Below are 15,984 nucleotides of genomic sequence, written 5' to 3' on the forward strand. Positions count from 1 at the left end.
CAGCCAATTGTCCTTACTTTCAAAATGTAAACCATCCACTGACACTTTTATCATGCAGAGAGAGGTAATATATTTAATTTTTATCATGCAGAGAGAGGTACAATATTTAATTTTCTCAGAAATAAATATGTAAGTACACAAAGCAGATCAGAAAAGTCTTTATTCAACAATATACAGCATGTAAAATAATAAGAAACAATACAAAAATACAAAATTCTCTTTGTTCCACTTAGGCCTATTAGACATAGTCTACGACACATGTTAAGAAACCGAACAAATATTTTAAACCTGCAACCTGAGTATACCTATCGCTAGAACGATAGTATTGGCACATGGAGGGGAAAAAGCTTAAGAGAATAACAAGTAGCTACTGTAACTGGCCTCAATAAGAATTAAACTTAATTATTGAGGTGGGTGAAGTAGTATAGCCTACTGTACCTGAGTCACAAAACTGTAGCAGCAGAAACAAGTTATTTGCTTTGTCCCGTTAAAGCAAATCAAATTGACCTGTATTCTGTGAATTGCTTCTCAAAGGCACTAAGGCAAACTCTTAAACTAATTTGCCACACGTGACACGACACATTAAAAGATTGTCCCAGTTACTTAAATGTAAGGCTAATCTGAGTCTGCATTAAAAACAATTTAATGTCCACATAGTTAGGATTGCAATAAAATGCGAAAATTTCCTCTAAAACATCTTTGTATATTACTTAAAAAACGAAATATGACTCATGTACCAGTATAAAACATAATTTCCAAAATATTCTCCATTTATCCTCGTTTAAAAAGCATAAAGGCAAATGTGGAAACATGTAAATACAATGTAGCGATAAAACCTTTCTAAAGAATAAAATGTACATTCTTGTTTTCATATCAGATATCTGGCTCCAAAAATACAAACTGATCCCAATCTAATAAGTGTTTGGTTCATATTCAAATACAGTCCATTAATATATAATTTATATATACACACACAATCATGTTTTCATGTGATAGATTTACACTTTGGCAGCTCTTACTCTAAAACGAAGAGAAGAAAGGTTAAGCAAGTAAAAAGGAAAGAGGAAGAGAGTTTAGAGCAGTGGTTTTCAAAACTTCTTGTGGCCATGGCACACAAAGGACAAGTCAATATCTCAAGGCACACCTGTACTCATGTCTGTGCAAAATAGCCCCTATAATATGTTATCACTCTAATAAATCTGCAAACATTTTAATTTCCCAATTCCAAATAAAAACATTTAATATAAATATAATATATAAATTATTTGTATGGTAATTTGCCTCTGTATTTGGGAAATGAATGCGCAACAGCGAGCTTGTCCATGTGCGCAGCCATCAGCTGCTCCCCGTGGAAACATGCTCGCTCATTGCTACCAATGTACGAAAAATAAAAAGCCCTCCTCTTGCCACCTGGACTTGTCTCAAGCCACATTGTTTGCTAACCACTGATGCAGACTTGCAGAGACAAGATAGAAGCGTTAATCTACAGTGAAATCTTGAGTGGTACTTTAACTCTCAAGAGCATGAAAATGGACCTGTACGGTCTCGAAGTTTAACACTTCGGGCCATGATGGCCCTATTTTGGGCATGTCATTGTAGGTGAAAACTTTCAAAACATTAAAAGAAAACATTCGCAAAATAGCTGATTGGCTATTTTTGAGGGGAAAAGACATTTTGAAAATATTTAAAATAGGGCTTAATTTTACGGTGTTGTTTTGACAAACTGAAAACAGGGGAGAGAGAGCAGCAGAGTAGAAGTAGTAAAATGACAGAGAGATTAAGTCAAATGGTTGACAAAAGCACACCATTTGAAAGAGGTATAGAGAGAGGAGCTGTCCTCCATTGCAGCTTCACATCAGTCCCTCATATCCTGCTCAATCCTGCTGGCTTCTGTTCACCTCCGTTGAGTTCAGAGAGACCAACACTAGACCTTGCTTTGGCTCAGTAAACCTAAGAAAGAACAAAAAAGAGATGATCAATTATTATATTGTACACAGGCTTTGCGATGTGAGTGTGGCTGTGCTGGCCGATATATCAGCCAATATTTTAACCACTTTCAAAATGCGGTCCCTACTTTGGGCATGTCTTTACAGGTGAAAGGTTTTCAACTGTAATTTTTTTTCTCTACAAAAATAGGCAATCTACAGGCTCACAAGGAAGGGTTGCGTTATGGTTTAAGTAACCTGGGATCAGTACCATTTTTGGGTTTCTGATCCGGTCGGGAGTGGAAATAACTTATGTCATCAGGCAGACAACACAACAGGCGGCTGGAACCACCAAACCAGAACCACCGGTGCCGTGCACCTCCAAAATGTTTAAACTGGTATAATCGTTTTGTTTCTTTTGGTATAAAAATCATTTGGTATGTTCATCTTTTATTCTAACTTGTAGCGCGACTAGCAAGAATGAACTAATTGATTCACATTATTATGAAAATAACTTTATGTCAATATGTCATGTTGTAGTCATCAGGTGGCTGGAACCAACAAACTTTTTTTTCTCCTTCGTTTTAGGCCACGCCTAGACCGGATCACAAGGGCCAGTTTAGAGCGAATACCAGGCTTTTCTCTGAGGTGGAAAGTCTGGTGACGTTTAAGTGAATAAATACAATTATGAACAGTTTGCGTATTAAAAAAATAAAACATCTGCAGATACGCGGTCTTGTGTGTGTATACTGTACCTGTAGTTGTGGCTGTTGAGGTACTCTATGACAGCAGGGCGAATGCGGGCCACGCCGCCTAAGCTGTGGTTCCCTCTTCCTGTGATGATAGAGAGCTGAAGCTGACACTGCCCCTGCTTATACGCTACACACACAGATATATAGAGGTTAAAACAAACGCACAGTATACCAAGGAGAAGATTTGCACACTGTAGGTGAATGAGTGCAGTGAATTAGTGATGGCGTCACAGACGAGTCTTGGGACAAGACATAATTACGCTCGCAAACAGCTTTCTCCAGTGTCTAAGCACTCCTGTTAATGGATATATTTGTAGTTGCCTATCGTTTTCTTTTTTCTTCTTTTTTTTATCACTTTGCTTTTAAGACGTTTTTAATCATTTATGTTGGGAGTTTAGATTTCCTGTCCGTCTTACAAATGTACCTTCAGTTGCTATGAAGTTGACCTTAACAAAATCATGCATGCAGGCAACTTGTCTTTCAGTCTAACATATCCCTATGTTTCTGTCATACAGAAGCCCTGCATTATATGTACTGCAATGCTTAATTTATGGTCTGTCGTACGACAGTGTTGCAATGCGAAAAATAGCAGATCTAGAACAAGCATATAACACCATTGTATGATTAAGTTAGTTCAAATCAGGCTTAATGTCAGTACCTGCGGTTTTGTCCTGCAGGACCTGGGCCAGGTGCTGTATGGCCTCATCTACATGCAGCCCATGGAGGTCCAGGATGTTACATGGCAGCAATGATGCATTGACTCTGTTAAATATCTGGGCTGCTGCACGACGATTGGCCTCTCTCAGTCGCTCACCGTGGAGGTGTCCCTGCAGGCAGGCAAACGGGAGCACACACACACTTATATTATGAAGACATTATATTTAATCAAAACCGATTCCAAGAAGGTACAATTTTGTTTTGAAGGTGTCAGGGTTCCCTGCAGTCAAGTGCATAGTTTTCATTGTGTGATGCGTTGTCCCTGCCGGTCAACTGCCTGATCAACAATTTAACTAGGGGGTTCCCTGCTATATAAAAAGTAATTTTTTAGATATTTTTTGCAGAAAAAACTCCCCTGGACTATAAGGAAAACGCTGATTTTGCTGGCAGGAGCTGGATTATTTATGTATTTACTCTGGCAGTGAATGAGTTTTTAAGTGAGATATAAATGAACAAAAATTAAGTTATTGAAAAAATAATCTGTTCTGTAAATACCTACATTAAAGGGTTAAAAGGTGGCAGAACCCAAATAATTTCACACAGACCATTTTGACACTCTGAACAGTCCTATTGGTGAAATGCGTTCCACCTTACATCAACTGCCATGTCCCATTACCAAACCTTTAGTCCCAAATAAGAACATACCCTAATACTGACATTGCCAAAGGCATCGTACTAGAATCCAGTTCTAGTAAGACCATCTACTCTTATTAATTACAATAGCAACTGTGATGGTTAAGCATAGTACTGTGTGCATTGCCGTTTCGTTTCTAAATTGCCACTCAAAGCAAACCACACAGTTGTCAATGTTATTTCTGTCTGCAACACAGTGAAATTAAATAAGCTAGGCATTTGTGTCAGCAGTCTTCAATATGTCATCCTCAGCACCTACAGGAAGATAGACTACAGCCATGTGCTACTGCTATTCAACAACAGCAACACGTCACAAGTGTTTCATTGGGTATGCTTTATTTCATATAATTTATGAATACTTGTTCTTCCTCAAAGTACCTTCCATCCATATTTACAAATGTACGTTTTATTGCACATTTCATTGCATGTTTTATGTAAAGCACATTGAATTGCCTTGATGGCATCTCTTTATCTGAAGCCCACCTGTTGTGCGTAGAAGGATGCCACGTCCTTGCGATTTTGACTGTATGCCTCTGCGGCCTTGGCAAAGCACTCGTTTTGCTTATCCCTCTGCAGACTGGCTTCAGCCCTGAAGTCCTCGTACTCTGGGTCCTCCACATCTTGGTAATCGGGCAGGCCTGGCTCTGGGGGCTTCAGCCTCTGACAGGGTTAGGGAAAGAAGGTTTGTGGGGTGGAAAGAGAAACGTTGATGAGGAGGCGGCAATGGTGTTAACAAATAGTGTAAGGACGGACAAACACTACTGCCAAGTCCTACCCAATTCAATTAGCATACTGCTGGTAGGGCTGTCACGATTATGACATTTTACATGACGATTAATTGTCACTCAAATAATTGCGATTAACGATTTAATTGTGTTTTTGTCGTTGACAATCACATTTCTGTTTGGCTTTTAGGCTTTGAAGTTGCACATGGTAGATATGACACATAACCTAAATATACAAAGAAATTACTGACATATTGGACAACTTCATACTTAAAAAAGAACATTGATAGTGGAAATAGACGATCTACATGCTCACAACGCGTCGCATCGCGACGCGTGGTGAGCTTGTAGATCTGCTATTTCCACTATTTTTTACTTTAAAAAATATATATGAACATTTTTCAACATGTAAAAGATTATGACGATTATGAAAAATAATCACGATTATGTGAAATAATCACGATTAGACGATTATGTAATAATTGTGACAGCCCTAACTGCTGGGAGAACATACAAGCATATACCTTCTCTCTCTCCTTGCTGGGTGCCCTGTGGGTGTCAGATTTGGGTGCCTCGGGGGCAATAACCGTCTTGACTGGCCCCTCATCCAGTAGGGAGCGGAGGAACTGCTCCGTCTGTACCAGGCAGTAGCTAGACATAATACACAAGGATCATTCAGTGGTCAAAACACGTACAGTACCACACTTGCCTTTGAAACAACTATCAAATAAACTAATCAGACTTGAGAGCCTAACCCTAACTGTATATTGTGGCGTGCATCAACATGAGGCATTTAATATCCAGTGCATTCAATTGACTGTGACAAAACGACCTCAAACGTTCACCCAGGTCTCACTTGTGGTCCCTGAAGATGTCCTGGAGAAAGTGCCTGTCGATGTTTGGGAAGAGAGAGAAGAGCTGCTTCTCTTTCAAAATGGTGGCAGCATCACGCCTGCACCTGTCCTGGTCTACACTTTGCCTGGACTGCACAAAAAGAAGGAAGGGTAGGAGGTGAAGTAAGGTTATTAGGGGGTAGAATATAGAGTTCCTAACACACCATGCTGACTTGTCCTGAGTATTACAAATTCAATCAGATAGGGAGACTTGGGGTTAAGCCACCCACATTTTTGTCCCTTCTTTCTGTCTTTGTTTCATTTCGCTTTAATTGTTGTGTGTCAGACTGTAATTTGTTTTTATATAAATATATATTTAGATTTTCCCAAATTCGCCAGTGTAAATTATGTGGTTAAATAATTGGAAAGTACACAAAAGGAGAATGTAGCGGATGGTAACCAAGCGCAAGCAAAATAATATAAAATAAGGAGATGTTAATTTAGATTGTTTATTATTGTTTTGTCACAAGGAAAGACTGAAAGGATCATGTGAGTATGTTTCATTTATGATTGTATTCATGTTACCTTCACCAGGGTCTCTTGCAGAGCCTGCTCCTCTGACATAATGTCCCGTAGGGAGACATGGTGTTGGGGCAGACTCCAGTGGTCCATGAAAGGTCCATCATCCCGGGCCTCTGGTTGGCTGCCTAGTGAAGCATAACCATCGGTACCAAGGAGAAAGTGGGCTGGTTGTGGCCCCTCTCTGGGTGCAGTCCTGTAAAGATGGGATTCTCCCCAGTGAGAAGAACCTGGAGATGAAAAGGCCAGTGTTCAAAGACGGTGACAGAAATTGCTGTGAAGTTTAAATAAAATTATAGAATAATGATGTTATTTTTGTGGATGTTTCTTACTTTCCTGAAGCAAGTGATAGGAGAGTGCTGCTTGTCTTTGCCTTTCCTGCAACACATATTTCACAGGGGTCAAGGTTACCATTGGCGCGCGCACACACACACACACACACACACACACACACACACACACACACACACACACACACACACACACACACACACACACACACACACACACACACACACACACACACACACACACACACACACACACACACACACAGACGCAACTGAGATTAGGATACACTTTGTACTTTGCTCTTGAATAGGAATGTGAGATGGCTTTATCGGTTCAACTGATAATACTAAACTGGCTGCTAACTGAACAACATCTGACCTGGACGCAGTCCTTCCACTTCTGGTGGAGAAGCTTTGCTAGGTTCAGGTCCATCCGCACAGCATAGTCTTCAGCAGAGCAAGCACCTAAATGGAGAAGACGGGACTGACGGTTAACACTCCTATCAGTCAGTGCTCCATATTAGACCTTCACAAAGCTTGGCTCAAGAACTTTGGACAGTTATTGTATTGGGAAGTCTTGCAACAGTTTTACGGCGTGGCTCAAAATGTCATAGCTATTGCCTTAAATATTTAAGTTTAATTTATAATGGCGGTCAGATCAAAAATACTGTATACTGTAGGTCATGGATGTCTAACAATCACAGAATGGTCACATGAAGTCTGAAATCCCTGAGATGAGATGCCATTAGACCCTGACTAGTTACACACACACACACACACACACACACACACACACACACAGAGTGTGTGTTAGCATAATAGTTACCTGGGTCTATACCCACAGGACCAAAGAGTTCAGCGAGTTGTATTGCCAACTCAGTTGGCAGTTTGAGCTCTACACTCTGAATCTCCAGGTGCCTCCGATGTTTCTCCTTCAGTTCTTTCCTCTGCTCCTTCTTCTGTTGTCCCTCTCGTCTCTTAATCTCCTCAAGCTGAACTACAAGCGACCGGGTCACGTCATCAATGTGAGACATTTCATCTCCCCCATTCTCATCCCTTAACCCCCCACGTGCTTCCCCATCATCTGCATCCCCGCCACAAGATCTTCCCTCTAAGTCGATGTCTTTACATGTACTTGTCTCCATGTTCCCTGCCTGCATGGTGTCCCCATTTCCCTCTCTGTCTTCTACATCTCCAAGCAGACTGAGCAGTGGTTGAGAGGACTGCAGTCTTTCATCGCAACAATCCTTGTTAATGGTTGCAAGTTGAGGAATTGCCCCTTCGATGACTGACCCTGCTGACTCGGGCTCAACGTCAGAACCGCCACATGATTCCTTTATTGTCGTACTGGGAGAACCTGCGTTGGTTGACTTGTGACCATCCTCTACACCACCAGCTGGCTGCACCTTTACCTCTTCTTCAGGGTGAAGCTCATCTAACGCACTAGAGTCAATGTCCACGGCTGAAGCTACACATAGTGCAGGTGGATTGCCATCATGTTCAGCCAAAACAATGTCATCCTCCTTGCCTTCCTCATCCCTAAAGAACCTTTCCTGAGAGTCCAGCAGCAGGTTGGTGGTCCATTCCAAGTCCTGATGGCATTTGTCATATAGATCCTCCAATGTATCAAAACAGACCAGTTTAAAATGGCGGCTGAGGATACGTAGGTTATCCAATCGGCTTCTAACCCCCAAAAGTTCTTTCTCTTCCACCTGTGTGCCTTTCTCGTGCACTACACGGTCGGGTACCACACTGGGGCCAGATGGGTCAACTACTACTGCTGTACAAGACAGCTTAGGAAGGAAGCGAGAGGGGTTGGCTGACAGGACTGTGATGTCATTGGGGATGTTACCCGCAGCCACAACTGTGTCATCAGCGATATTGTGCTGATTGAGGCGCCAAAGAAGGGCAAAGTCTTGGGGATCTGTTTGGGTGGGACAACCACTATCTATGTTAGGGGCAGTGAAAAGGTATTCTACCTGTGACAGATGGTCAGGGTTTGGGATGGAGTCAAGGGACAGGTCAAAGTCTAGTTTGGGATCAAGAGTGAGGTTACAGTCAGGATTAGAGTTGAGCTCAACATCCGATTCAATGCTGCGATGACTACTATTTGAGGTTGTTGTGTGAGGACTGTCTTTGAGGGATTTAGGTGAGGGAGAGTTTTGAGTGAAGGTAAGAGCTAACTTGCACTGTTTTCCAGACCTGCGACTCTGGCGTTGCTTTCGCTCCTGACTGCCCCCAGAAAGTGGGCCACTATCTGATTCTGCGTTACCCTCAACCTCAAAGAAAGGATTGCGACTCCCCTCGCCATGAGCATCAATGGGGACGCCAATAAGAGAGGAGCCGTGTGAGAAATCTTTCTTTACCTTATCAGTATGACACAGGTCAGCCTCTGCACCATCATAGACATCCTTTTTTATGCTGAGATAAGACAGAGAAGCACTGAGGTTTTCTGACTCCAAGCCTACATATTTTTCTTTATCAACCTCTAATATGTCATCTCTCCTCTCGTTGACATTCCTTCGTCCATTTTCACTGACGCCCGCTCCAGATTCAACCACTATAGTTCGCGAGGGCTCCTTCAGTACAAAAGAATCACATACTTTCCAGTCTAATACACAATCAGGTAATTCAGTTCTATTGCCGTCAACCTTGGTGTTCTTGAATTGATCTCTCCCTTCACGGTCATCTCTGACACTGTCCTGTGTCCTGTCCCCCACCTCACTTTCTCTATCAGAGTCCTCCAAGGAGCCAGGAATAAGGGCGGAGTCAGGGGAGGTTACACCTGTCTGAATAAGATCAAGAAGCCTCTGGAACTCTGTTACATCAGGGCCTGGCCGTGCTTTCATTCCGTTAGCATGGCCATCTACTTTTCTGCTCACCTGCCCCTCTTCCTCCCCATTTATCTCTCTACTCCTCCCCTGTCGTTGCTCCAGCCCTGGCCCTTTCGTGGGCCAGTCTCCAACAAATTCCAACAGCTCCGGTCTTCCTTTCTCACTCCCGTCCCCTGACAGTTCGCCCCCAACTGCTGCCTTAGCCTTCTTCTGCCCTTTCTCCTCCACTCCACCTGCGTCTCTCTCCGACTGGTTGGTATCCTTCACGAGATCAGCAGGCTCTGACATTTCAAAATCAGACTTTCTACTTCGCCTCTCTCTTTTCACTCTTTGGGCGATGGACTCTGAAAAAGCCACAGGCCTTTCGTCAGAATAGAGATCTTCCGTCAACACCGATTCCACGATACAGTCAGGAATTCCCTGGTCTCCCATTGCATGAACCTGCTCTAACTGGGCATCTAGCTCGGAATCCAACTCCATAAAATCCATCACTTCATCCCCATCAGGGACCTCAGGGTTTTCCTGCACCCTTTCACTGGAGAGAGGATTGAAATAATCAGTGGAGCTGTGGCTGGTGTTTGCTGGCAGACCCATCACCCCTTCACCCCCAGAAGATGAAACGTCAGGGAGGGAGGAGAAGAGCTGGGCTTGGAAGCAAGGCTTCTCAGATCTCCTGGATAATCCATGCTTTCCCACTATGTCAGGGTGAGTTGCGTCAGAGGACAATGGCCTAGGAAAAGCAGAGGTATAAACAGTAGTTTGAACACATTTACTGATGTCCATAGTTCTAAAAGGAAGGACATATGACCAATACTTTTCAGATTTACAATAACATATTTTTGAATTAGAGTCGGCCGGCGACACTCACTGTGAAGGCCTGCTCCCCTGGCGGACAGCCTGTATCCTCTCAGGGGGCAGTGAACCCATGATAGACTGGACAGAAACAAAGCGATCATAGTTGTCCAGCATGCGCCGGATCCTCTCCACCGGTACACCATGCTTAGAACGCCTATAAATGCACAGATAGTGATAAAGGATAAATAAATATAAGCTAAACAAAGGGAAGAAGACATCAACAGCAACAGAGCCAGCTGTCACCAGTCGTTATCTTCATTTCAAGGCTGACAGAAACAGAGTGCACACAGTAACTTAATTAGGTGTACAGAGTCCTAATCTTCCTACCTCGCAAGTTCTCTGGGCTTGTTCTTCCACCAGGTGTCAGGATCCCGGAACAACACCTTGTACTTATGCTTTAGAGCCTAGGGGGAAATGTGACAATATCCTTGTGAGACAGAACTATTCTGAAGATTCCCAAGACCACATGGATATTAAAAACAAACCTTTTCTTAATTGTTTAAGACTCATTATGGCCCCAGAACATACTGTAAAAGAATACAAATTAAATTGATTTCATGACTAACAATAACCCTAAGCCCAACAATAGTTTCTATTAAATAAGTAGTCAAAAACAGGAGAGAAACGATCAGGTTGCAGGTATTGAAGACAAGTTGACAGACCAGGGCAACATAGGGTCTCATCTCCCAGCTCTGCATGTTGGTGTTGTCAATGATGATGGGGTTAGCACCACTCATACACGCCTCCTTGGCTATTGAATAGAGGTGGGGAAAAACACAGACAGAAAAACACAGAGGGGTCACAAACGAAAATATGACCTCCTAGCCAGACTGTTGAAAATGTATTTCAAAGTGCAGTTTTAAAACATCCGTGTAGCAAATCTAGAGTAGTAATAATCATTCATTCCAAAGACAAAATTACCACCATTATTTTACTGCTATAATTCTTTTTAAGACTTATTTTGGGGCAAACGGCAACAGCAACAAAAATGTAATCACTTTAGTTGACGGAGGCACACCCAGATATGTACCTCAAAAATATAATCCATCAAGCTGGAAAGAACATTTCTCTTATGCATGCTAATCCACATGTGGCAATGGTTAAATGCTTGTATGCAACAAAACTGCCATAGGTTTTTTTCTTCATAAAAGGCTTAATGATTGGTCAGCTAAATACATTATTGCCATACATTCACACTGCGTAGCATCGTGTTTTAGCTGGGGCGAAGTTGGGGAAAAAACTGATTTTCCCCAGCTGGTATATAGATTGTGGGTTTTCAAACTCAGATGCTCTAAAAGAAGAATACGGTACTAGGCGACATGTCTTACCAGATCACAGGCATAGATCCTTGTTGCCACTCTACAAGGAAGGCTAAATTTGCAAATTAAACAGAGTTGGATTGGAAATGACATGGAAATCCTACTTAATTTATGGACTCCAAGTCTAAAAGTCTATAGCGGAATTGAAATTCTCAAAAGATCAGCAAACCTTGCCTCAGAAACGATGTTAAATATAATAGAAAACATGTATTTACAGCACTGTAACCCTCACACAACAAAAAGATACGTCCTCCACCAGGGGGCAGACCTCCATTCAGAAATACCCCCACTGAGGTTAGGGTCAGACAAGACAGACTGCCTCCCTCTCCCTGACTGTCAACTTATAATTGGCTAAAGAAAAACAATAAAACATTTGGACTCCTCTACTAAGCTGTGTGAATCGTAAAACAAAGGCCTACTCTTCTGCTGGCAGCTGTGTGACCTTCAACCTGTCGCTACTCCCTACATTCTAACCTTATCTACAACTTGTTGTCAGCGTTCAAACTCAGTCTAGCAACACAAAGTATTCACTGTCTGCTACATAATAATATCATTTCTAATTGAATTCAAATCAGAAAGTTGTCCATCTACACAATCTAAAGTGATACAAACGGTCTTGTAAGATGTAAACTATACAACTCTATGAGGCCAAGCATGGGGAAATCAAATTTCCCCCATGCTAAAACCGAAAGAGACTTTGTGGGCGATCCTGTCTAGTATCTCTGTGTGTATGCATGTTCTCTCTACCGGGTATCATTGTAACAGTGTTATTACACTGGGAAACGCTACCCATTCTGTAGCACCAATGCTTAGGCCGACTCACATTTTCTATATTTTTCAAAAATAGAAGATGTACAAGCTCGCAGCGCGGCACGAAGTGACACGCTGTGAGCTTGTATATCTGCTATTTTTGAATAGCCAAAGCTAAAATCTAAAATTACACTGATGCTTTCCCGGTTTTAATGGGTTAAAGTGTTATTTCACTTTAAAACACTCCTCTACTAGCCACTCGCCACTTAGAAGAGGGTATTCTGCGCCCTCTCTGGTTCAGAAAAGTCTGTCTCCACGCCCCATAAACGGCATTTGACTGCATTTTACTTCACACCAGTTTAATGGTTTCCCAAAAATAGGACCCTTCGTATTTACCTCTCTGGTGGTTCCACTCGTGAGCCTCCCCCAGAGCAGAAGGGTCAAAGTGGTATGTTCCATTGCGACTGAAGTAGTCATCAGTACTCAACACCACTCCACCTGGGTTATGTTCCAACATTGCCCTACACACATACACACAGGTTACAAATAAACTGCTTATTGATTGATATATCTTAATAATAAAACACCATTTAAACTACATGTTTTCATTTGAATGGCATACAGCTCATGAAAATCTAAAATTCATATCTCAAAATATTACACCACTCTAAACAAGGATTCATGTCAACCTTCTGAATTCAGAGCAGTCCAGTGTGAAATTTCCGCAGTCAGTGATGATTTGGGATGCTATGGCATATTCTGCTTTTTTTCCAAATAATATTCTAAATTTATTAGACAAACCTGTACACACAGCATCCTTACCTGGCCAAAGTGGACTTTCCAGACCCCGGAGCACCTCGTAGCATCACAAGGACCCTCCCTTCCAAACGAAGCCTGTTGAGTGGAATCTGAGGGCCAGGGCCCTGTGGAGCAGCAGGTAGGGCCCAGGACTTTGGAATAGTAGCAGATGGTCTGAGAGGTGCTTGACTGATAGGCCTCTGGCCCATCCAGGGAAAGCCAGGTCGTGGTTGAGATTCCCATGGGGAAGGTTTTTGAACCACAGGAGTAATGAAGACTGGACCCTGCTTTCCATCAGTGTAGGGAAAGAATTCTGTCGCATCAGGATTCCAGGATAATTGCACATTGCTAACTGGGTCCTTACTTGTAGTACTCACCTTTGATCTTGCCCCTCCCACTATTTCCCCTGTGGGTGTATGTGCGGGAGCTGGCGACTGGTCTTGCTTTCTATAGGCCTGGAATGCTGACGGACGCCCAGAGGCACCTAGGTCCAGATTAGAATGCTGCTTGGCTGCTTGTGTTCCTGAGGTCAGGTAGCTGAAGTCCAGTACTGAAGACACACCCGTACCATCCTCCTCTCCCACAAAACTGTGCTGGTCAAGTGGGGAGAGAGCTTGACCCGTCTGCTCTGAGGTCACTCCTGCCAGGCAGGACTGTTTCTTGGGGGCCTCTGTGGCGTCAGGATCCAGGCTGGACTGAAGCAACTCGGGGAGCGCCTGCTTGTGGACCGTAGGTGGAGTAAAAGAGATGAGGGAGTCTGCAGGGGAAAGATACAGGTCTTCCTTTAATCCTGGCTGTGTTGTCAGTGTCTGTAGCTCTTGATCAATCAGTAGGTCAAGATCCTCTGGCAGAGGAGATGTGGAGGAAGGGAGTTGTGACTGTTTGGAGGAGTCCGGTTCTGGGACACATTCAACAGGGGAGGGATCGAGGAGGGCCGCAGCTGTGAGCTCAAAGCCAGAGATGGAGGGACCTGCGTCTTCAGCAGCAACCGACAGCTCCAAGAGAGAATCCATTGCATTCTCAACTACGGGAAGAGAAACAAACATGCATGCATTTATCTCAGCTATAAATACAATTACGCCACTGCACGTGATATCAAAATTGACAAAAATAATAATTAATATCACTGCTTCAAGCTTCAACTGTGAGCCACTTTATAAACACGTCAGTGCATGCAGAACAGCTTGCATGTCTTGAGTAGACCACAGGCACGCACGCACGCGCACGCACATACACACACACACACACACACACACACACACAAGAGTGGAACAATGTACTGGTATTGAGCAAACGTAGAACTTGCATGCCAGGTGAACATGAATGTGAGGTAAAGTGAGTATTATGAGGAGAAAATAATATCAAAGACATAATGGGCAATCCGCTAGAATGTGTCTGAAACGACATAATGGGATTCAAGTTCAATGCAACACACCCCTCTTATCTGTCAACCTTCAAAACAAGCCAGCCAGCTGAGCTAGCTGCTGTAGCTACCTAGCAGCATTCCCCCAAAAAGTTGGATTTGGATAGCAAGATGGCTAGCAATTGGCACAAGACTTCCGTGTTGGTTAGTTAGTTAATAGTGCTACCTTTAAAATCACACTCGGCGAGGACGATGTAAATGACTTCGTGGTCCAAATGCGAGAACATCTCCTGCATGTTTTTGACGATCGTCTCCTTGTCACAGTGTGACAGTGCAGTGGAGGAGCTGCTGCTGGGGGTAAAGTTACTCGCCATGGCACCGCCGCCGCCGAATGGCTCCTGGGAACGGGAGCCCTCGGTTGACAACCCGGGTGGTGCTGGTACTCTGGCAGGGCTCTGTCCGTTCTTCTTTTTCCTTGGCATTTTCACCGTCCGTCGTCACCCGAGGAGGACCACCTGCTACTTGCTCTCATTAGCTGCTGATGCGCGTGAATAATGTCTGACAACAGAGCTGAAATGTGCTTCTCTCCTGGCTAAAGTGCACACACACTCACTGCTCAGTGCTCACCCTGTCTATGGCTACCGTAGCGCGTATGTAGTAGTAGTTTCTGTTGTGGGCTTCAATGGAAGAAAAGCAAAACAACTCGAGGTTACGTTAGCTGACAGCACGCCAAGCGGTGAAACGCAGAACTGTCTGAATTATTTACAACATGGGTTCACTTCTCAAAGTGGGATCCGGCCGGGGACCCCCAGCCCCCAGGGGTCCTTGAGGGAGTTCCAGGGGGTCTCCCAGCTAAATTATAGTTAGGAAACAAATGGACCCTAATGGGTCCATCACTCATTTGTACACTCTCAGAGTTAATGATTTTACTAAATTGGGGTCTAGCTCAGAGATAGAAATGCCATTAAATGGGGGTCCGGCGTTAGCCTGATTTCAAGACTCTACGATGCAGTTCACTCAGAGAGTGGGCGGGTCTATTGGCTGGAGCCAGGCTAGTCCGGCGTAGCCTGATGCATGTCAAACTGGGGGTCCTTGAAATTAAAATGGTTGGGAATCACTGCTACTATAGCCATAAAAACCTTCTCTTATTATGGGGGTCCCTCCCTGACATATCTTTTCAAATGGGGGTCCGCAGGCTAATAGTGTAAATTTGGTTTGCGAGGTATTGTGATCTTGTAGATCGGCTATTTTCGGCAACAGTTTAGGTGCAGAGGGGAAAAAGAGCAGACTAAGTACAGAGTGAAAAGGTCAAATGTAGGCTATTAGGTTATGATGGCTCAAGTGGTTAAACATCTGAAAACACAAATATACACAAATACACTGATGATTGTGCTGTCAAATTATGAAACTATATATAATCTCTGAACAGGTTGTGGGGGTCCCTGCTTCATCTCTCTCTCAACTAAGGGGTCCTTGGACTGAAAACGTTGAAGACCCCCTGGGCCCTGTGCCCTGTCCTAGTGGCCTCGGATCGGCATTGGCTTGTTTGTTCTTTCTGAATCCCGCCACATCTATATTGGTATGCAGTGCCATCGGCAGACCGAAGGGGGC

The 15,984-nt window shown here is 43.5% G+C and overlaps 1 protein-coding gene across 2 annotated transcripts; it reads right to left on the reverse strand.

The window, feature by feature from the left end:
• Window positions 1-238: 238 nt before the first annotated feature.
• On the reverse strand, window positions 239-14,990 carry n4bp2 (NEDD4 binding protein 2). 2 transcript variants are annotated; one of them, XM_080721712.1, is made up of 17 exons: window positions 14,600-14,990; window positions 13,388-14,034; window positions 13,035-13,294; window positions 12,609-12,733; window positions 10,806-10,894; window positions 10,471-10,547; window positions 10,157-10,297; window positions 7,281-10,018; window positions 6,834-6,919; window positions 6,497-6,542; window positions 6,171-6,394; window positions 5,609-5,736; window positions 5,277-5,403; window positions 4,511-4,687; window positions 3,336-3,504; window positions 2,681-2,804; window positions 239-1,950 (listed from the first exon to the last, which is right to left on the reverse strand). In XM_080721712.1, the coding sequence occupies exons 1-17, from the start codon at window positions 14,853-14,855 to the stop codon at window positions 1,875-1,877; spliced, it is 5,490 nt and encodes a 1,829-aa protein (XP_080577838.1). In that variant the 5' UTR covers window positions 14,856-14,990; the 3' UTR covers window positions 239-1,874. The 2 variants fall into 2 exon arrangements, with proteins under 2 accessions (XP_080577838.1, XP_080577837.1); XM_080721711.1 differs by having other exon boundaries at window positions 13,035-14,034.
• Between the last annotated feature and the right edge of the window lie 994 nt (window positions 14,991-15,984).

This window comes from Nannobrachium achirus (assembly GCF_963921795.1).
Source record: "Nannobrachium achirus genome assembly, chromosome: 3".
In the NCBI taxonomy this organism is placed as follows: domain Eukaryota; kingdom Metazoa; phylum Chordata; class Actinopteri; order Myctophiformes; family Myctophidae; genus Nannobrachium; species Nannobrachium achirus.